The sequence below is a fragment of the Phalangium opilio genome, unplaced genomic scaffold, assembly GCF_054372755.1.
Source record: "Phalangium opilio isolate 3A_F unplaced genomic scaffold, DU_Popi_V2 ptg000039l_1, whole genome shotgun sequence".
Classification (NCBI taxonomy): domain Eukaryota; kingdom Metazoa; phylum Arthropoda; class Arachnida; order Opiliones; family Phalangiidae; genus Phalangium; species Phalangium opilio.
In genome coordinates, this window is record NW_028324162.1 from 3,945,076 (window position 1) to 3,967,796 (window position 22,721).

Consider the following 22,721-nt stretch of genomic DNA (forward strand, 5'->3'; position numbering starts at 1 on the left):
CATGAAGCCTGGCCTCCCTGTGTGAATGGTATGAATCCTCCTAGTCTGTTAACTATGTATAGAATTAACGGAAAGTTTTTGGCAAGTTAATTTCATTATTTGAATCTTGTTTTATCATAATTCATTAAAATATTGTTGACTGGCCATTTCACTATCACTTTAATAACTCCACCTAAGAACATGAACAAAGTCTTTCTAAAACCCTTTTAATTGAAATGTCTAATGATTGAATGTCGCAATGGAAATTCTTGGGTGTCCCTGAGTAGTTTTTATATTAACGTAGGAAATTCTACGACATCCTGGGCATAAGTTCACAATCCTAAAATGGAATCCACTAACACATTTTTGAAACTTTGACAATCAACTATAAAATAGCATCAGATGTCAAATTTAAACTTGATAAGACGAAAGTACATAGTTCTCAAAGTTTACTACTGAACTTTTCAGAAATTAATAATATTTTATAAAATGTTTGTTTTAAAATGGTCTATTATAAATTTAAAGTACCACATTAAGATTATTTGTAATTAATAACCTTAGCTAGGTGCATCGAGTAACGCTTTCTTAAATAGTTCATAAGAGGCGTTCGTAATACCCCATGAAAGCAAGGCTCTTGTATAAATTACATGCACACCGTAAAACATTTTCTTTATAATCCTATCCCTCTCTATGTAAGTCAATTTGCACGCTTGTCGGAATGAAATGAATTCCGTTCCGCAGGACACTTCCATTTTGATTTTAATAACGTTGATAGGGTAAAAAAATATGCCAATGAAGGCCCAAATTAGCGCCCCACTAATAAAATGTTCAAATAAGTTAGCTAGCCACGTTTCTCTTTCAGGAAAGACATCTTTTATTGAGGATTTTAAATCGAGGAACATGACGTTGCTCGGCCCATTTCGCATTAAAATTGGAGTCAACCCTCGATAGTATTCTTTAAAACCATAAAATCTAGGTTCCTGGAATGCGTGAAACGTGTTCTTGAATCGACTGTGATATTTTTGGTCTTGTAACAGGGTTTGAACTCGTTCTAAAGTACTTAAGATGGCTTCTGCTGACCCTGCTATTAAAGCTGCCGCAGTTAATGACACCGGAGGTGGTATATTGGGAAAATGGTGTTTTAGAGACCGCCCATATTCGTAATAAGTCCCAAACATAATAGACATTGAAACAGGTTTTTAGATTAAGGGTGGTAGACACCCTCTGTAAAGGTTTTGTATACCTTCTTTACGTATCTGGTTAAAAGCGTATTGCATGTCTATGCCGTGTAACATTTGCCTGAACATTATTTTGTCGATAGAGAAAGTTACGGCAATGTTTATGAAGCCCGAGCCCCCGCCACAAAGGAATTCAGCAATTGTCTGATCTCTTGGCTTCCTCGGACGGTCAAATTCATTGGTATATTTTTGCTCCATGGATGTCTACAATTTAGCAAAGAATAATTCAATCAATGGATATTGTAAATATTTATAATCTCCCCAACTTACTGAGAAGGCACAACTAAAATATATTCTCAAGGTTGAAGTTCAAGTTCACCCAGTAAGTGATTATTTTTAACTTAAGACCCGCGGTACCCGCCAAAGCAGCCAAGGCTTAGAGTTTAAAGAGTCAGTCTACAGAGCGAGTCCCCTCTCTCAAAAATTTCGAATCCACCTTATTTCCTTTCGCCGGAAGGATAGCCCCCTAGATCACGCGACTCGTGGACGCAGGCTGCAGAGATTTACCGTTTGAACGTTATCCAGCGCTAGCGGCTCTCTGATTGGATAACCTATTTGAGCGACAAGCTCCCGCAGCCAACACGGGGGAAGCGTCCGGGTCGCTGTCCGTCTCAAGGGGTGCATTGTTTCGATTGCGCCACATTGTAAAACAGGTTCAAACTGGTTTATCGGAGGGGAAAAAGTCAGCACTAACCGATAAGCCTAAAAGTCCGATCCTAAAGACTTCGGCTCTAAGCCTAGACTATGCAATATATTAAATTAATTTAATCTAACCTAACACTCGAAATATTCGGTTCCTGGCAAGCTTGCCAATTATTTATCCCCTATAACTGATTGGCTTAAAAAGCTGTGGTTACCAGGTCAAGAAATAATGGAGACCAAAATTTAGGTTGCATATGCATATAGTGATCTCTTTATTATCCAGGTTTGTTAGGGTAGTGGTTTTTATACACAATAATAATTTTGGTGTTAGTAATAATAATTTATGATAATGACTATTTACATATGTAGAGTGAAGTAAATTATGGGAAGCGCCACTAGGGAATGTCCGTACCAAATAAAAGAAACACTTACAGGATGGCAAACTAGCTTAGTAGAGCTACTAGAACTAGACGTGGCTTGGGTATCCTGAGTAGTTGCGGTCATACTTCGAGAATTATCACTTCTGGAAGGAATGTAGCAATTGAAACCCGTCTAACTGATACAGGAAGTTGGCCGCTTCTGCAAAATTACCACTAAATCGAAAATCCGGATTTAATACCTTAGCACCTTGTGACATGTTTAAAGCTATAGTAGCATTCAATTTGTTCGTGATACTGGAAGCTACATTAGTAGACACTAGCTCTGTTAATTCAGTAAGCTTAGCGTTTAACAAAGCTACAGAACCCCGACTTATTACTGGTAAAGTTCCTTGAGGAAGAAAATGTGAAGGACCAGAAGTTGTTGGTGGCCTTACACTGATAAAATGTTCCAAATTGGTGATATTTTACCAAATCGAATTGTGGAAGGATAAATACTTGTGGTAACCACAGGTTGTTGTCCTACCACTTAAGTAGTACTGGTTATAGGCGTAGTACTAACGTTCACATAAGAGCTAGGACACTAACATTGGCATGCGTATTAGTGGTAAGCCTTGGTTGTGAAGGCGCAAGAGAATAGGGGTTTAAACCTAATTTGCGGGGCTCTAGAATTAATATTAGAAAACGGATAACCAGTTTGAGTTACAGAAACGGGAGGAGTGGACATTGTTGGTGGTGAGATGCTCGAAACAATAGGGTCAGTGAGGCGCAACTGGCTAAAATGCGCGGCTAATTCAATTTGTGAAGTGCTTTGTTCCAACAATGCGCGTCTAACTGCGATTTGAGATATCAGGGATTTGAAACCCGGTAATTTTGGGAGATATGGAATATGAAAGATTTGAAACCGGGTATTTTTGGGAGACTGGGAATATGAAAGATTTGAAACCGGGTCTTTTTGTGAGACTGGGAATATGGAAGAATTGAAACCCGGTCTTTTTGGGAGACTGGGAAATGAAACCCGGTCTTTTTGGGAAACTGAGAATATGAAAGATTTGAAACCGGGCCTTTTTGGGAGACATGGAATATGAAAGATTTGAAACCCGGTCTTTTTGGGAGACTAGGAATATGAAAGATTTGAAACCTGGTCTTTTTGGGAGACTGGTAATATGAAAGATTTGAAACCCGGTCTTTTTGGGAGACTGGGAATTTGAAAGATTTGAAACCGGGTCTTTTTGGGAGGCTGGGAATATGAAAGATTTGAAACCGGGTCTTTTTGGGAGACTGGGAATATGAAAGATTTGAAACCGGGTCTTTTTGGGAGACTGGGAATATGAAAGATTTGAAACCTGGTCTTTTTGTGAGACTGGATTTATGAAAGATTTGAAACCCGGTCTTTTTGTGGAGATTGGGAATATGAAAGATTTGTGGTCTTTTTGGGAGACTGGGAATATGAAAGATTTGAAACCGGGTCTTTTTGGAGACATGGAATATGAAAGATTTGAAACCAGGTCTTTTTGGGAGACTAGGAATATGAAAGATTTGAAACCCGGTCTTTTTGGGAATATGAAAGATTTGAAACCCGGTCTTTTTGGGAGACTGGGAATATGAAAGATTGAAACCCTGTCTTTTTGGGAGACTGGGAATATGAAAGATTTGAAACCCGGTCTTTGTGGGAAAGTGGGAATATCTCACATTTGAAACCCGGTCTTTTTGGGAAACTAAAAGCATCGACTTCCTGGCCGATGGATTGCTTAAAATGTATAATCTTGAAATTTTAGCCACCACCTTCCGATTCTTGGGACCAGGTCCTTCTTCGCCCTTGTACATCTGACGGAGTTACAGTCCGTGATGACTTTGAATTCCCTCCCTATCAAAAAGGTTCGGAATCTTTCCAGCGTCCATACAATCGCCAGTGTTTCTAGTTCATAGGAGTGGTAATGTTGCTCGTCTTTGGTATTTGCCCGGCTGGCATAATAAATAGGGTGGTAAATCCCGTCAGTCCCCTCCTGTAGCACGATCCCTCCTATTCCGATCTTGCTGGCATCCGTATGGACCTCTGTTCGAGCTTCATGACTGAAAAGACCCAACACGGGTCTCCTCGTGAGCTCGTCCTTCAACGTGTTAAATGTGTGTTCTTGACTTTCAGTCCATGCCCATGTCGCTTCCTAACGTAGGAGATATGACAGTGGTGACGCTTTGACAGCAAAATCCTTTATGAACCTACGGAAGTAACTGCAAAGACCCAGAAACCGTCGTAGCTCATGGATGTCACCGGGTTTCGGGTAATTCTTCACGCAAGATATCTTCCTTTGGCCCGGCCTGATTCCTCGTTCGCTGATTTCATAGCCCAAGTAATCAATCTCGCCATGGAAGAAGAAGCATTTCTTAAGATTGAGTGTCAAATTCGCCTTCCGGAAAACTACCAAAATTTGCCTTAGGTGGTCAAATCCTTCTTCGATCGTGGCGGAAGGTACCAACACATCATCCATGTAGGCTAAAGCAATCGTAAGTCTTAGTGGTCCCAAGACAGCGTTCATCATGCGCTGGAAACGCGGCAGGGGCATTACATAAGCCTAGTGCTTAAAATTATGAACTGTTTCTTCTTTTATGACATCTGATTGCGATATCTTTCCCGCGAAATCGTCAACAGTTCATTGAACGTCGTATTTACTTTCCTTTATTAAATCTGATCCGATAAGGTGATAATTTTCATCCGACCTAGCGCTATCTGAACGATTTCTAATCTTATATCTGTTCGGATATCTTTTTAATTTTACAGATATCCGTGTTTAACTTTATACACTGATTATTGTTGTTGAGGAGGGTACGCGCCCTAGCACCGATGCCCAAGGCATATTGTGCATCCTCGTATTCAGGCCTTAAATAGGCCCGTAGCTACAGCGTAGCGAAGAATTCGCTCCACCGTAATAGAGGAGGCCCTTGAGGGCTCCAAAGTGTGTGAATCAAAATGTTCTAGTCTAAGCGAGGCGAAGCAGTCGCACTCGTAAAGTACGTGAGCGGATGTTTCATCCTTCTCCCGGCACGACCTGCAGAGAGGGTCGTCAGCAAAACCCATCAGATGGAGGTGTCTATTAAGCCGACAGTGTCCGGTCAGAAGACCGGTGGCCAGCCTAATATCCCATCTGCTGAGCGAAATTAGGTGTCTAGTGCGAGACCTGCAGGGACCATTGACTAACTGTTTTGTCTGTCTCTGGCCCTCCATGTTATGCCAGAGCTGGTTTTGTATGATTGTCAACCTGTCATGCAGACTCCGTTTGACGTGCCCGTAGGGGATGGGGACGGCCGGCTCCGGCCCCAAGAGCTTGGCCTCCGAGCCCCTTTTCGCAAAACTATCGGCTTGCTCATTGCCATAATACCCGCTATGCCCTGGCACCCAATACAACAGAACCCTGTTGCAGGACGCCAGTCGCGCTAGCAGATCAAGGCAGCTGCGCACCAGTTGAGAGGTAATCTCACACTGGTTCAGCGCATTCAAGGCGGCCTGACTGTCAGAGTAAATTCTCACAGTCCGTCCGGTATACCCTTTGTTAATACAGTAATCTGCGCAATAACAGATCGCGGCAATTTCCGCCTGGAACACACTAGCAAAGGTGCCCAGGCACGCAGAAAAACCGACCCTTGTGGTTTGGCAGTAATAGCCGGCGCCAGCGCCGGAGTCAGTCTTAGAACCATCGGTGAACCAAAGAGTTTCACCTCCAGTGCCAAGAGGCAGCAGGTTAGTCCACTCGGCCCGACTGGGAAAGTGGATGCTGAATGGCTTAGTGAAGTCAAAACTGGTAACGGTTTTGTCAGAGCACATCGTAAGCGACGGCTCGAGTGCGGCGTACTCCCGGAAGAGCTTCGTATGACTGTAATCCCAGAGTCTTGGGACCCAACAGCCATTAATGTGGAGCCTGTAGGCCCCCATGATAGCCTCCTCCTCAATAAAAAGATGAAGAGGAAGCATGTCAAGGAGCACCTCCAGGGAAGTAGTTGGGGTTGATCTCATGGCCCCCGTAACACCGATGCAGGCAAGCCTTTGAAGCTTGCGCAGGGCAGCCTGCACCGTTTTAAGCCGGACCCTTGTCCACCAGACAAGTGCCCCGTAGGATAATATGGGTCTGATGATCCCAGTATAGAGCCAGTGTACAGCCTTGGGGTTGAGGCCCCAAGTCTGGCCGACAGAGCTCCTGGTCCTCCAGAAGAGCATTTTGGCCTTCTTAATACACCGATCAAGATGCGGCTTACATGTGAGTCTGCAATCAAAGGTCACCCCCAGGTATTTCACCTCGGAGGACTTTGTCAGGACCTGGCCAAAGAAAGAGATATCATTGAACAGATCCTTAGTATTCTTCCTCGTAAATGGAACAAGGACAGTTTTGTTAGGATTAACAGTGAGAATGACCGCCTGACACCATTGCTCCACGTTAGAGAGAGCAGATCTCATAAGTGCGGTGACAGTATCCGGGAACTTCCCGGTAAAGACTATCGCCACATCGTCCGCATACCCGAAACAGTGACGGCCCCCAGAACCCCTGAGCCTCTCCAAGAGTTCGTCCACCACCAGGCACCACAACAGTGGGGAGAGCACTCCACTGGTAGTCACCCCTAGAGAGTCCCCAAGGAGAGACGCCGTCACCTCTCGGTCGGTCAGCATGGACTTGATCCAGCGGCCAAGAGTGTCGCTGATGCCAAATCTCTTGACAGCTTCAGTAATAACCAAGCTAGAGACCTTATCAAAGGCCTTCTCGATATCGAGGAAAATGGCCAGTGAAAATTCCTAAAACTCGAATGCCCTATACAGACAATTCGTAAGGCCGTGAAGAGCCGTCTCAGTTGATTTACCTTTTTGGTAAGCAAATTGTGAAGAAGAGAGAGGAGTTACCGAAAGTACCTCGTCTCTAATGTACCTGTCCACCAGCTTCTCCAGGATTTTGAGGAAGAAGGAGGTCAGGCATATGGGCCTAAATGCCTTCGCCTCGAGATAGGAAACCTTCCCGGGCTTGGGAATAACTGATTACATGTACAACCATTCCAGTACACATTAAAACCCTCAATAATTTAGCCAAGACTGAGATACAGAGATTCATGTAATTTTACAAGCAGGAATAGAGTACAGGGGACTTTTTGCGCACGTCAAACACCTTTCCTCAAGTCGGGGCCGGGGGGGGGGGTATGAAAGAAGAGGCTGGTCATTAAGACAGAGGTAAAAAGCAACGCTCTATTTTTGGCCGTCTCCGTCAGCAACGTCATTAAAACGTAGTTTAAGTGAGAAAATTAGATAATTTAAAATTTTCAATACGAGTTGAAGGGATTGGATTTATACTGGGCAATGAGTCGGACTGAAATTTACACCATGAACCTTCTATATAATGGACCAAAATCTTTATGGCGGATCCCATGCTAAAGTTTTCTAGCTAAAGTGTCCCAAAATAATAAAGAAAAAAAAGCTAGCAGACGACAAGGTCTTGGAGAAAGACGGTACAATGTAAACTAGTAAAATTGCCGCTTGGTCTCACTTCGCTAAGACTTTGGACAAATGTAATTTTTTTGCATCAATTTAAAAGTAGAGTTTAATAAAGTAATTAAAAATAGGAAAATTAAAGATTTGTGCGTTTGGCAATTGTGAGAGTGATGCAAAGAAATTAAAATGTAAAAACATAAGTTTTGTACTCTTCCCAAAAGCGTTACGTTTGTTTACTTGTTACCGCGGTGCGTGTACCCTGCGAAATTGGCGGGCAACTGCGCACAGACGTTGTAAGCAGTTGCAGCAGCCAGTTTCTGGCCTTTCTAGATTGAAGGATCATGTTTAGACTAACCGTTTTCCATTCCTGCTAATAAAATTACATGGATCCCTGGTCGAGGCTAGTTACAGTGTTTTGATAAATCATAGACAACCTCTCGCACGATAAGTTCTGATTCAAATGTCTAAAATCTCGTTTTTATCGCAGATATGATGTGATCCGAATGTGTAGTTTTTTCATACAGCAGTGATGTAAGCAGAGTGGCGCAGTGGAATAGTGATGGGCCCATAACCCAGAGGTCCGAGGATCAAAACCACGCTCTGCTAAACTAATGCTTAAAAGAACTTGCTATTTTGATATCAGTTAGATTTTTCATACAACGGTGATGCAAGCAGAGTGGCGCAGTGGAAGCGTGCTGGGCCCATAACCAGAGGTCCGTGGATCGAAACCACGCTCTGCTAAACTTATGCTTAATAGAACTTGCTATTTTGATATCAGTTAGTTTTTTCAAACAATGGGGATGTAAGCAGAGTGGCGCAGTGGAAGCGCGCTGAGCCCATAACCAGACGTTAGTGGATAGAAACCACGCTGTGCTTAACTAATGCTTAATAGAACTTGCTATTTTGATATCAGTTAGCTGGTTCATACAACGGTGATGTAAGCAGAGTGGAGCAGTGGAAGCGTGCTATGCCCATAACGCAGAGGTCCGTAGATCGAAACCACGCTCTGCTAAACTAATGCTTAATAGAACTTGCTATTTTGATATCAGTTAGCTTGTTCATACAACGGTGATGTAAGCAGAGTGGAGCAGTGGAAGCGTGCTATGCCCATAACGCAGAGGTCCGTAGATCGAAACCACGCTCTGCTAAACTAATGCTTAAAAGAACTTCCTATTTTGATATATGTTAGTTTGTTCATACAATATCATGTAAGCAGAGTGGCGCAGTGGAAGCGCGCTGTGCCCATAACGCAGAGGTCCGTAGATCAAAACCACGCTCTGCTAAACTAATGCTTAAAAGAACTTGCTATTTTGATATCAGTTAGTTTTTTCATACAACGGTGATGTAAGCGGAGTGGCGCAGTGGAAGCGTGCTGGGCCCATAACCACGCTCTGCTAAACTAATGCTTAATAGAACTTGCTATTTTGATATCAGTTAGTTTTTTCATACAACGGTGATGTAAGCAGAGTGGCGCAGTGGAAGCGTGCGGAGCCCATAACCAGACGTCCGTGGATCGAAACCACGCTCTGCTAAACTAATTGTTGGAACTGAACTGAACTGAACAGTTATCTTCGCTATAATCACATGATATAGATAAAGAACCTTTTCACCTAACCCGAGTTTAGGATTAGACTGAATTAGTAATAATGTACTTACTCCTCTATCGGTTCTCTACTAGTGAGTCTCCCTTATTATTATGTGCCTCTCGTGTGTAACGCTAGGTAGACCTAGTATTGTAGTAGGACGTATTCAACTATTTATAATTATAACCAGTATGTAATAACAGTAAGAGTGCCTTACCGAAATGAAGAACTAGAACTAACTTAATTTAAACTGAATAATAATAAACTAATGTGGTTTTATAAAATCCGGCGTCATTACTTGAATATTAATTTAACATGGTAGCAGAGCGTGGTTCGCGGTATTTAACGGTATTCAACAAGTATTTAACGTGATTTATGGTAATGACGCGGTAATAAACAGTTTACGCGGACGGAGTCAACGTATATAGCCTAGGCTTAGCGACGAACGGGGCAGTCAAAATCAGTGCGCCAATCCGGTACAACGCGGAAGTTAGGGTTAGAAAACCCAGACCAAGTGTGTCAGCTAATCGAGGAATGGAACTGTCTTGGACAAGTTAAAACATGCTCACAACAAGCAACCAAGGAAGAGAAAGTTAAGAAACAAGAAGCCATACAACAGAGGACAAGAACAGTACAAACAACGGCGGTGAGTTACACATAATAAGAAGAAACCTAAGACTGGACAGTACGCGATAATAATTATAATTTAAGTATAATAGTAATGGTGATCTCAGTATGAACTGATGAACATTTAATGGAACATTTGAACCATAATTTAATAATAATAATAAGACCATTAAGTAAGCCAATCATAAAACCATTTGAGAAGTTAAGGAGTACAAGGAAGTTAAACAAGAAGGGAGTAAATAAGCATTTAAAGATTATTATTAGAGTATTATATGACATGATAAGCTGGAAAATTAAGTAAAGTAGAGAATATTTATAATTACAGTAGAGAATATTTATAATTACAGTAGAGAATATTTATAATTACAGTAGAGAATATTTATAATTACAGTAGAGAATATTTATAATTACAGTAGAGAATATTTATAATTACAGTAGAGAATATTTATAATTACAGTAGAGAATATTTATAATTACAGTAGAGAATATTTATAATTACAGTAGAGAATATTTATAATTACAGTAGAGAATATTTATAATTACAGTAGAGAATATTTATAATTACAGTAGAGAATATTTATAATTACAGTAGAGAATATTTATAATTACAGTAGAGAATATTTATAATTACAGTAGAGAATATTTATAATTACAGTAGAGAATATTTATAATTACAGTAGAGAATATTTATAATTACAGTAGAGAATATTTATAATTACAGTAGAGAATATTTATAATTACAGTAGAGAATATTTATAATTACAGTAGAGAATATTTATAATTACAGTAGAGAATATTTATAATTACAGTAGAGAATATTTATAATTACAGTAGAGAATATTTATAATTACAGTAGAGAATATTTATAATTACAGTAGAGAATATTTATAATTACAGTAGAGAATATTTATAATTACAGTAGAGAATATTTATAATTACAATGGCCGATTACGTAGAGACTAACAACGAGGGCAATGCTCTATCATTTCGAAAATTAAATTATTGCAATTATGAGACCTGGAAGCGCGATATGCGAATGGCATTATTAGACTATGGTTTATGGGGATTCCTGGATGGAAAAGAAAAAGAACCAGATGCATCAGCTTCAGAAGACGCGAAAACAGCATATCTTAGAAGATCGCAGAATGCGTTATCAAAATTATCATTAGCGTGTGATTACCCCAACAAGAGTATTATAGAGAAGTGCACAGAAAAAAGTGTTTAGGTTTGCAACATCTGTACATGTTATAAAGTTAAACATTGGTGCTGAGGTAATGTTTATTGCTTCAATGTTGATGTCTAATTACATCTTTGTTTCTCTATAAGGGTCCTTAAAATGTGTTGCAAATAGAAACACTTCTTTTTTATCACGTTTAAGAGGTAAACACAGAATAATCTTAACACTAAGCTAAACATCAACGCTTACCAGGTGTTATTTAACGTAACATGTTTTTAATACGTTGGTATATAGCTTAAAGTTTTTTAAATCTTTATTTTAAGAAGAATTATAATATTTTAGAAAAACAACTAAAAAGTGGAGGTATATTTTACCACAAGGTGAATAATCTAACACCTTGTGGCTATATTAATAACGTAAGCCACAATGACGTTCATTTTCTATTGAGAAAATGACTTCCATTACTCAAATTTTGAGCAAAATATATGTTTAAAGTGATGGTTCGACATGAAGAATAAATAAGCCTTCTTGGCTTTTATAATAGAACAACATTTCCAACAGGTCGGCTAGATTTGTTTAAATAGGTATATTCCCTTTGCGCAGAATTCCATTAGACAGAATTCCGCCGAAGTTTCTAATGAATTTAGCCCAACCGCGGGTTTGATATTTACAATTCAAACGGCGCTATTTGTCGACTTAAGAGACCTCAAAAGTCCTAGCGTTTTCAATACATTCGAACTGCCTTGGAAGTGCCACTATTTGACAACTATGCAACAAGATGATAATAAAAACGACCTCGGGAAGTTTTCAACACCGTGTGTTCTAAATATAATATAATAGTATACAGAAAAAGTGAAAATTGGACTTGGGTTAAGCATTTATCAAAAACACGTTCGTCCAATAAAACCTTTTTGTTCCAAACCAGGTTAGATTCGTAATATTTTATAAATCATTTAACATTGTTAAGCCTTTTTCAAAATATTGATGTTTATCTTCATTGACTTCTCAAATAATATGCCTTTTCCAAAAGTTACTGTTCGGTTAGGTTTGGTTTGTTTAGGACGTCTCTTCCTCTTTGGGTTGGTTATACACTTCAAGTACAGTAAAACGGCTGGCTTAAAATATTTTCCTAATGAATATAACATAAAAAAATAAAGCAATATTAGCAACTTATTTTATTATTTCATATATTGCTGATTTATTACTATTTCGTTCTTATAATCCTTAGTTCTAAAATAATAATTTAGAAAATGTTTGGATCTAGTGTTCATTTTACGTAGGCCGTAAATTGTTTTAAGTTAATTTAATTTAAATTCCATCGGGAAAACCCGAAGTGAGGGTTTTTCGGTGCAATCGGATTGTCCCATTTTACAGCATCGTAAATCCTCCGAAGTGAGAGTTTTTCAGTCGAATGGGGTTGGTTCGGTTGAATGGGACTCGGCACAATGTTACTAAAGTGTTTAAATTAAGCTAAGTTGAAGTTCAACGGATATTGTGTTTTCCCACGAGGAGCGGCACGGGTTTTTCTGAAAACAATGTATCTTATTTCGCAGCAATTATTTCAACCTATGTATTTTTTCAAAAAAAATCAAAAAATCGATTTTTTTGATTTAAATCGGATTTTTTTCATTTTAATTGATTTATTTGATTTTTTTGATTTTTATTGAACTACTAGATAGTAAATTACCAACATGAAAACTTTTGAGTCAAAATTAATCAAAAGCAAAATAATCATGACATTTAAGCAGCTATTGGATATTGTTACTATTCAAATGCTTGTATAAAAAGACTAGTTTGACCGCTATTTCATTTCCTAGCCTTTCCTGCAAGACAAACTGGAGTTCTGGGAAAAACTTAAACTGAAATATACCAAAACCATGATTATTTTTAATTTTAGGTCTTTTCTAGTTAAGTTTCTTCTCGAGTTTCTTAAACTACTTCTTGGAATCTTATAAAACATTTTTTAAAAATAAAAATATATTCGTGATTTTAATCAAATGATTTTTTTAAAAAAATTGCTTGATTTAAATCATGATTTAAATCAAACAACCCTGCTTATAAACCTAAACATATAATCCTGAAAACATGTTATACAACTAGGCATATAATCGTGTAAACACGTTTTGTTACTAAGCATTATAGCACAATAACATGACATATACCACCTTAAACATGTTTAAATACTAGATATGACAAGCGATCAACACATTTTGAACCTAAACATAAGGTGTTGCAAACCTAAACACCATTTTTTTTTAAACATGAGTGTTTTTAAACTTGATAAAATATTTGTTGCATTTTCGTGTTTAGGCAAGTGTTTAGTTTCTAAACACTTTTTGTTCTGTGTACTTGGCTCACAATGCGTTTTTGTGTTGGGGATGGCTTAAGCCAACAAGAAAAACGGTAACCTTGCCTACTCTTTACCGTTACCTTTTCGGCCTGTTATCCGACCTTTTACCATCCCTGACCTTTACTTTGATTGAAGGGCTTTAAAAAATTAGAGGTTAACGCAAATGCTTCATCGCCTATGAAAGCGTAAGGAAGGACTGTATTAGAATTAGGTAGCTGTTCCGGTTCAGGAACGCGCAACGAATGATCGTTCAATTTGTGATGGAATATTGTGTGCTCAATGACACCTCCGTCTGAGATTCGTCCATTTACACCAAATTCGACGATTGTGAACTCATAATTCGCATTCACTACTGCCATCAACACCATGCTATGAAGCCTTTATAATTATAAAAGTAGGACCCGCTTTTTGGTGGCGGAATAATCTTGACATGCTTGCCATCCACAGCACCCAGGCAATGTGGAAAATTCCCCTTCCTTTTGAAGTCCTGCGCTACCTCTTTCCATTCTTCCTGTGATGTAGGCACCTACGAAATAACAATATCATTTCAGGGTGACAACTCCATCGAGTCAGTCAGCTCTTCTCAAGACCAAGAGCACCGCTCGCCATCACATTGTTCAAACAGCAGTTCTCTAACTGATCAGTCGGCTCTAGACCAGGACGTGTTCCCTCCTACCCCAAGTAGTGAAAGCTCATCGGCTCCACCGAGACATCCTAATAATAAGAAAAGGGGGCTAGAGATCGACAGTGTTATTGCTTCTGTAGGGCAAAAGCTGAACGAAATCACAAATGAGGACCAACATGACGCGTTTGGGCGCAATGTAACTGCTAAGTTGCGACGTTTGCCCAATGTCCAGCGTATTTACGTCGAAAAACTCATTATCGACGCATTGTATGAAAGGGAATTAGGAACTCTGTCGCGAAGTTGTTTCATCAGCATTCCAAGTAGCGACGCTTTACCATTACCCACCCCTCCACAGCCTACCATAATCAACACCCTACTACCCAACTGGCATATTCAGGAATTACCCAACGATACCACAACCACGATAACTGTCAATAACCCTGACGATAATGTGCCTTCTCATGAAAACATTTCTTCACATGTAACTACTTCCACCCCATGTGAATAGATACGCAAGACGTATATTTATGTATATTGAATGTAATAAATATTGGTTCAACAATCATAAAGCTTTGTATTACTTTCATGTATTACTTACGCAACACCATATAGATGGCTCGACAGTTGTCAGGGATAATTGCGGGTAAAGATTGATGGGACATGACAGTTGAAAATCGTAAATCTCGGTATGATCGCCCGGTAGCTAGAAAGCGCAATGTACTGCTCAATCGTTCATGCGGCGATATAGCTTGACGCCTCGCAGTATCTTGACGTTTTATAATAGGTGTCACCAAAAGCAGTTATTGGGTTTTGGTGGTTTCGTCCATTCGGAGATAACACCGCCACTTATCGGGATCGTTTCGTAAATCGTTCAATAAATGTAATAATGTCTCTTTCGTTGTAACAACCATGTTTTACACCATTTTGTTCTCGTTTTTCTTTTGTTCTTGCGTTTCCATAGTAAACAAATTGGAAAAACCAAAATACTACCTCTCCGAGTCAAGAGGAAGACTTCTTACAAAACTATTTACCTAGATATTGAAATATTTCTCATTTTTTAAGTAAAAATTTACGAATTATTAAAGCAGTATTCGAAGCATAGCGCATATACTGTAATTCTGTTGAATAAATAATAATACAAAAAATATTATTGGAACATCAAAATGAAACGGATCTTCATAGCTACAAAACTACTTAAGGCATCGAAATTACGAAAAACATTTCCACATTTTCACTTTATACTATGCAAAATGGAATAATTAAAATTTTTGTTGGATTTCTTCACACAAGGTGAACTGCTAACGCGGTGCACTAGTGTAACTACGGACGGACACACACAGACAATCACATAACCTGCTGTTTAACTCTTTCTGTATTAATTTTTAGTTGAGAAACAAGATTATCTTAAATACTAAAATAAATGTAAATAAGCGTTACATAGTTTTAAAAAAGAATAACGAGATACTCTTGGGAGACTTGACTAATATTGACGTTTGAAATGAAGGATACGCCTGTTGTTTCGCCCTACTCAAATCGGAAGTATATAAACGTTTCAAATCTTACCTATGAATAATAACAGCGCAATTGCGTGAACCTTTTGGTGGAAGCCCCACCATTGGGAGGCCAGACGTTTCTCGTAACCCTAGCCGATCGCCGCGTATGTCTTAACCTTAACGATGATGATGGAGATAGAAGCCAGTCCATGTGGGATGGACAAAAAACCAGATGATGGTGGTGTATAGAAGCCAGTAAAGGGAACATAACGTTATTAGCCTTTTGAGCCTTAGAAAAATTAGATTACCTCCCCTTATATGCCCCGATATGCTGAGTGTTATCTACCCCCCCCCTTTCACACCTCAAAAGTTGCAAAATAATGGGTTACAAAAACGTGTTCAGCATTAATTCAATGTTTTATTCGGTTTCACCTATATATATAAAAAAAGAAATAAAGCAAAATCATTATCTCTGATAAAGGAATTTTAAAAACTTAATTATTCACCATTAACCTATTCCAATAGGTTCAAACATTGTTCATAACCAATTACCAGTAATTATTTTGCCTTGTGAAAACCAGGCAGTGAGAGCGCTGACTGGGTGGGCGATGGCTGGGTGCCTGCTGGCTGAGTGACCACTGGCTGAGTGGGCGCAGGTTGAGTGGGCGCTGACTGGGTGGGCGCTAACTGGGTGGGCGCTGGCTGAGTGGGCGCTTGCTGTTGTATATCTATTGAACATATATTAATGATTAAAAATATTATTAGTTTTCCCATATTACACTAACCTATCGCTAATAAAATCTATAAAAACAATAGTCGTTACCTCTTAACAGCGGACAGTTGGCAGCCTTATGGCCAAACTGCCTACAAGCGTAGCACAGTCGTGTGCCATGCCTACGATTTCCACCACCACCACGCCTTCCTCCTCGCCTTCCCCCTTGACGGCCACGCGTAATTCCTTCAATGAAGTTGATGGAAACTTTAACCATTTTTAAATGTTCACTCCTAATAAGATATTTCCAGAATGATACCAAATACCCCTCGCATTCAGCTTTATACCCTTTATGGGTATGGTGTTAAAAAACGCAGCCCTTTCAAGAACATTTTTTAGTAATAGATTCATTGTTGTATAGATTAGAGTATATGTAGACCGAGTAGCGTCAATAGGCCAAAAATGCTTTCAAAGGTATTATTTTTTTGGGAAAGTAAATGAGGAACGCATTATTTTCTATGGTGCCTCCAACCTCAGATTCAGGACTCAATTATCTACTGGATATCGTTTATTCCACTTGCACACTAATATGTACACAATGGCTTCTATCGTGTCATCTGTTTACGGCTTTGTACGGATTTTTGCGCGGGTACGTCGTGAATATTAAATCATAAAACGAAAAGAACTCGTAGTCCAAGTAGCGACAATAGGTGAGATATAAGGTAAAGAAAATTTTCACTCCCATCTAGCTATACTAGAGCATCTTTAGTCCGAATAGAGGCAATAGGCCTAAATTGACGAAAAAATTTAAGTTTTTGGTAAAGGAAATGGGAAACCCATCAAATCATGTTTCCTCTTATTGTCTATAGCTTGGATCTGCAATAGTGCCTTTGGATTTAATACTGACGTTCGAGAAAGACGTTATTTACATCCTTGTAACCGGATATGATGTTAATGGAAACGAAAAATGAGAATAGCTTTTCTAGTCATATGATGGTCCACGTTCGTTTTCACATAGCCCACTTCATCACGCGCTCGACTACTCAGACTAATCGCGCCATAGAACTCGTTCAATAGGCCAAAAAGTGCGAATTTTTGGATTACCGGCGGAAAGTTCGAAGGAAATCAAAATTAACATTAAGTTCAATGAGAGGAGGTAGAGCTTTCGGTCAGATCTTCTGTCCCATTGATTCTTTTGACCTGATATTTTAATGAGACGTTTGTTACAATCTATTATTTCTAAAAATGGTTAAAAATGTTCAAAATGAATTAGCTTTGTCAAAATGATAATTTTAGTACTTTCACCCCCTTTCCGATAACAAACGTATTGCTTACACATGACACTAAATATCTTATAATTAAACAAAACTGTAGTCCCAAAAGCCTAAAACACACCTGTTCTGGGGATTAAGAAACTAACTGAACGTTGGGGAAAAGTATCACAATAATAGTTTCTGTTGATAAAAGCACAAAGATTTAGTCGGGAAATTATAATTAGTTGTCAAGGACAGCCAAGAATAGAAATGCTTCCTCGAAGCCGTCCTCGGCTTGGTCGATGACAATTAGAAGCTTCTTGTGTGGTAGACTTTACATTAGTATTACTGTTTTATCAGTATCATTAGCAATTACTGATACCTATTTCGCTAGTGCTTAACGTTCTCAATGAAAGACTTCATTTTCTGAGTAATTCAACTGCTCTGGTGTTGATGAAATAGTTTGATTATGGACAGAATGGCTTGCAATGTAGTCAGGGCATCACCAAAAAGGCTTTCGAGACATCTGGCCCTCTGGACGTTTACAACTCTTAGAAAATTGGTTCAAAAGGTCTAGGTTTTTTAATCTATTTCTCTCTAAAAGCCATGTTTTTGGACGAGGAGGATGGGGTTCGGTTTCTTTTACCTTGGAAAACGGATGTAAGTACTGAATTTAAAATTTTGACATTGAAAATTAATGTTTATTAAAAAAACCGTATCCACTTTAAGAAATTGATTCTTATTTATTTAATAGACCAGATTGTTACACCCCTCATTCAAGTTTCAAGACCTTGGGATTAGTAGATCCGAAAATATTCAATTAGCACTGAATCCATGATTTGACTTTGGAAAATAATTTTCTTAAAAAAAACAATCAACCCTAGAAGCTTGAATCCTTTTTAATATAATATAACCTTGTTATTATAATAATATTATACTTGGGCAAAAATAATTTTACATTACTCCGTGTGGTTTCCAATGTGCTAATAATATAGTAAATAATCGAGTTGAAACACTTAGTACAGAAATGTATCCATTAGTCTTAATAACAAGGGTCCCAAGAGGACCATTACAATTTTGCGCCACATCTCGTATAAATTAAGCACAGATTATGAGTCCTATCTCCTATTATAATAAAGCAATAAATATGAAATAAAATTAAACATTTGGTTATCTCGCTGGACTAATTAATGTAGAAATCGCATTAAGAAGAGTAGCTCCACAGTCAATAATTCACAGACTCGATTTTCGCCAAAAACGGACCTTTTCGCCGCAAAGTGGAAACACTGGCGACATCTCGCATATTTTAGCGAAATCAACACCTGGCATTTTCCAAAATATATTTAAAATTATACTTCAAATTACTATTTAAAATATTATTCTTTCATATTATTTAAAATAAATAATTTATATAATTTAAAATAATATTTTGAAATGAATTAAATAGCTTAAAATAAATAAAAAATTTTAACCAAAATTTCAAGGCAGGCTCGAACGCGCTAGCGTGGGTTTTAAAACAATCCACGAGGAAAAAACGGTCGAGCGCTTTACCTCTGGGCTACGGCTAGCTCTGCTATTGCCCTTCTGTTTGCGTACTGTATACATATTCTAAAGCTAGAGTTGACTGACATCTGAGGGTGAAAATTTTAGGCGGGGTTTTCGACGCCGTTCAATAAGCGGTGTGACGAAGACGAAACGAAGGAGAAGTTAAACTTTCCGTTTATGCTCCCCAATATTTTGCGCTCATCGCTAGATGGCGCAAAATAGAAACGACAAGTACAAATCATTCTATAATCTTTAATAACAGGTCAGACAGTTTTTAGTTGTAATAATTTTTCCGTTAATTTCCGCTGGAAAAAACATCTTCATCTTCATCATCATCTTCTTCGTTTACCGAAGCTATATTTGGTGTGCTGATTACACCAGCCTTTTCCGCTCCTTTACAAGGAGTGTTTGGTTGGTAAACTGAATTATCCTCAGTTTTTTCAGGTGACTCAGCGCCACCAGCAGCCACATCAAACATTTTTTCGTTACTTGAAAATTAAGAAAGGAATAGAATATTAATTTTTAAACTTTAACGCTGTTTAAGGCGTATCTAAAAATAACTATTCCAAACATTGTACTTTATGAACGGTTTGACAATATATAAAATTCAAACAAACATCTGTCGCCACCAAAATTACTTACTTTTTGATGAAAGAGCCTTATTGGAGTTCATCTGCCTCGTCAATTTCATCTGAATCCTAAACTATTACAGGTGCCGGCGAGCTTCGATTTCTGTTCAATAAGGTACATGTAAAATAAAAATTAATTATAGAGCAATGAAGCCATTTAGTGGTAGTGAATACATTCGTCGTCCCTTTAAGTGAACAGCAATAAGCTTACCCAATGATTTTATTTGGTTAAGGGATTCCCATATAAGAAATTAAGTGTCAAAGCTAATCAATAGTAACTTAAGTAGGCGACGGATCTATTGGCTTAAAAGTGAAATTGAAAACATTACATTTCAGATGATTATGCTAAATCTGTATCATAAATGCCTAGTAAACGAGCGTTTTTCTCCAAATCATCAGAAGGAATTCTATTAAAAACAAGATGGTATAGCCCATAATTAAGCCACATCGTTTACGTACTCTCGCTATCCAAACTACAATAAATATTCACTGTTTCTTCAATGACGAACAAAATTTTTTGCACTACTACTACTGCTGCGAGAATGACAACAGGGCAGGCCAAACTAAGAGCCTCATCTTAGAAGTATATCTTACGATGTGGCTAAAAATAGTTGACAAGAAATTTATGGAGCCAGCGCCACCTATAAGTAGTTTTACGAAGTACTATTTAAAAATAACGAACGAAGCAGCATCATCATCATCATCATCATCTTCTTCTTCTACACACCAGGTCAAACTAATAGCCAATCGTATATACGATAAAAATATTAAATAGTTAAAATGCGTGGTCTTAACACGTTAGTTAGAAACAATTTACCTCTTGCCATTTAAAAAACAGAAATTATTATTTTTCAAGGAGTAGCTCCCGATAGACATTTTAACATCAGAGCTGTTGTCCCACAATTGATACAATAAAACTATGTTTTATAGGGGTTGTCATAAATATGAGCAACTTTATTGAACTCGGGGCATCGCAAATTATTTGAGGTGGAATCCCGTTTAAATAACCAAACGCGCCTATCACTGACATCTGGATTGGAAAAATGATGCTTTGTTTAAAAAATAAACTAGAAATATATCGTTGCCACTTCTGTGCTGAACATCCAGCAACCATTAGAATAATATTCCACGGGTGATATTTCGCCGTAAACTCTTTCTCAGCCATTTTAAAAACTATGCAGAAAAACGTTAAATGTAAGGATAAAGTAATCAAAAAATTCGTATTACCCTACAATTACCCAATTCTTATTCTGAAGGTACGTTTTATTTAATACGTAGCCTTCCGATTATTTAATTTAAATTCCCCATATTGCTTAATTTTAAGTCTAATAGCAACTCCACGATAACCAACCGGCATGAGTAACTCTACCGGCGACGCGCATCACTTGCACGCAAGCCCCACCACCACGTCAAGGTGGTACCCATGGGAATTACGGCCGGCACCGTAGACGGTTGTCTCTTAAGTTGGTTTTCCAATAGTGCATCACGGCTAATATGGTGGGCTCTTTTGGAGCCAGGAAGGAAGCAGTGTTTGGTAAGACGGTAGACGACAGTACGCCGTAATTGCTGGCGCGTCATTGTTCTTCAGGTTGTTTAACCGATTAAAGCAATAAAGCGGAATAGAATATCGCGCAGAAAGTAATCCAAGGCCGCCATCCTTACATGAAGCATAGAAGAACGCTACGGGAGAGTAGTGAGGCAAGGCCAATGTGCCCCGAACAAACGATTTCGTCAGTCGGTCGAAGGCATTTAGTGAACCGATGGTTATTTGGCACATGGTGAGCAAGTGAATGAATCGTGGTAGAAGGTAATTGCGAAGCATGTGGATTTTTTGATTTGGTTTTAACCCAGATGCTCGTAGGTCATCTAATCCCCGAAGTTTGCCAAGCCAACGCCATTAGGTGAGAATGTAAGGCGCAAATAGTCCAGTAAGGCGTTAAACGTCACCATCGGGATTTTATCCCCACCAATGGAGAATACTGGGTTTATGATCAGGAATAACTTTTTCCTTTTGCCGTACTTAGACGAAGAGAGAGGTTAGCGAAGAAATCGGTAGTAATACGTAGCAAATCGTATATGCCATTCTCGGAGCTCGCAAGCCTAACGCATTGACAAGGTGATGGTATAGGTTCGGGCTCAGGCTCGACTATAGTCTCATAAGAACTTGCCGGAGATCGCGTAGGCAAAGGAGATGTAGCCGAAGCACAGGCCGTTGTCGATGCCGGTAACCTTGGAGAATGCTTCGTGTCAAGCAGCGACTGTACGAGTTCTTTATAGGCCTGCGCTTACTTTTAATAGCGGAATAGGTTGAAAACAGAAGGATGGCATGCAATTCATCGTTAATTCGAGCTGAACCATAGATGCCAACCTCGGCCCTGGCCAACATTGTAGTTGGTTCGTCGCTCCAACGGCGTGAAGTTAGCACGGGGTCTTCCTAAGCCTCTCTCCTGATTTTATGCTAATATCGAGACGATAGGGTTTTGAAATCCGCCTCGAGGCTTTTGTCAAGGGGTTGCATTGTATGCTCCCTGTGTACTCTAGCAAAAACTAAAGCATGTAGGACCCATAACCGAACGTTGTTTTTGATTTGAATAATACATTTCTTCTCCCTGGCAAAAGTCTTGAAACTACAGATATAAATGGCCTTTCCTCGGCGAGTGCCTTGGGGCAACCTCACGCGCTGCATGCTTATTCCAGAGGCCATAACGGTGAAGAAGGGCTATCGATAGCCATAAACTTTGGGGTTGAATAGTCTGGCAAAAACGTGTCATTGGCATTTAAAAATGCTATTTTTAACGAGCCTGGAAAGTCGAATAAAAAGCTATCATCCTCATTGAGAAACGCAATTTGTACATTGGATTTGGCCATTTTAATAATTCAAAATACAAGAAACACAAAATACTAATAATAAAACTGAATAGGCCTATACTAAATAATAAAACGAAAACACTAATCTCAAAACAATAACACTAAAATACTAATAAAAACGAAAATACTAAAACACTTGTAAAAACTAAATTAAAAGAA

The 22,721-nt window shown here is 38.8% G+C and overlaps 1 protein-coding gene across 1 annotated transcript; it reads right to left on the minus strand.

The window, feature by feature from the left end:
- Positions 1-536: 536 nt before the first annotated feature.
- On the minus strand, positions 537-1,157 carry LOC149681315 (mitochondrial nicotinamide adenine dinucleotide transporter SLC25A51-like). Its single transcript, XM_089834514.1, has one exon. The coding sequence runs from the start codon at positions 1,155-1,157 to the stop codon at positions 537-539; it is 621 nt and encodes a 206-aa protein (XP_089690640.1).
- Positions 1,158-22,721: the final 21,564 nt, after the last annotated feature.

Bases quoted from the DNA above. Each gene is read 5' to 3' on its own strand.
- LOC149681315 (XM_089834514.1), bottom strand. From the start codon at position 1,157: ATGTTTGGGACTTATTACGAATATGGGCGGTCTCTAAAACACCATTTT.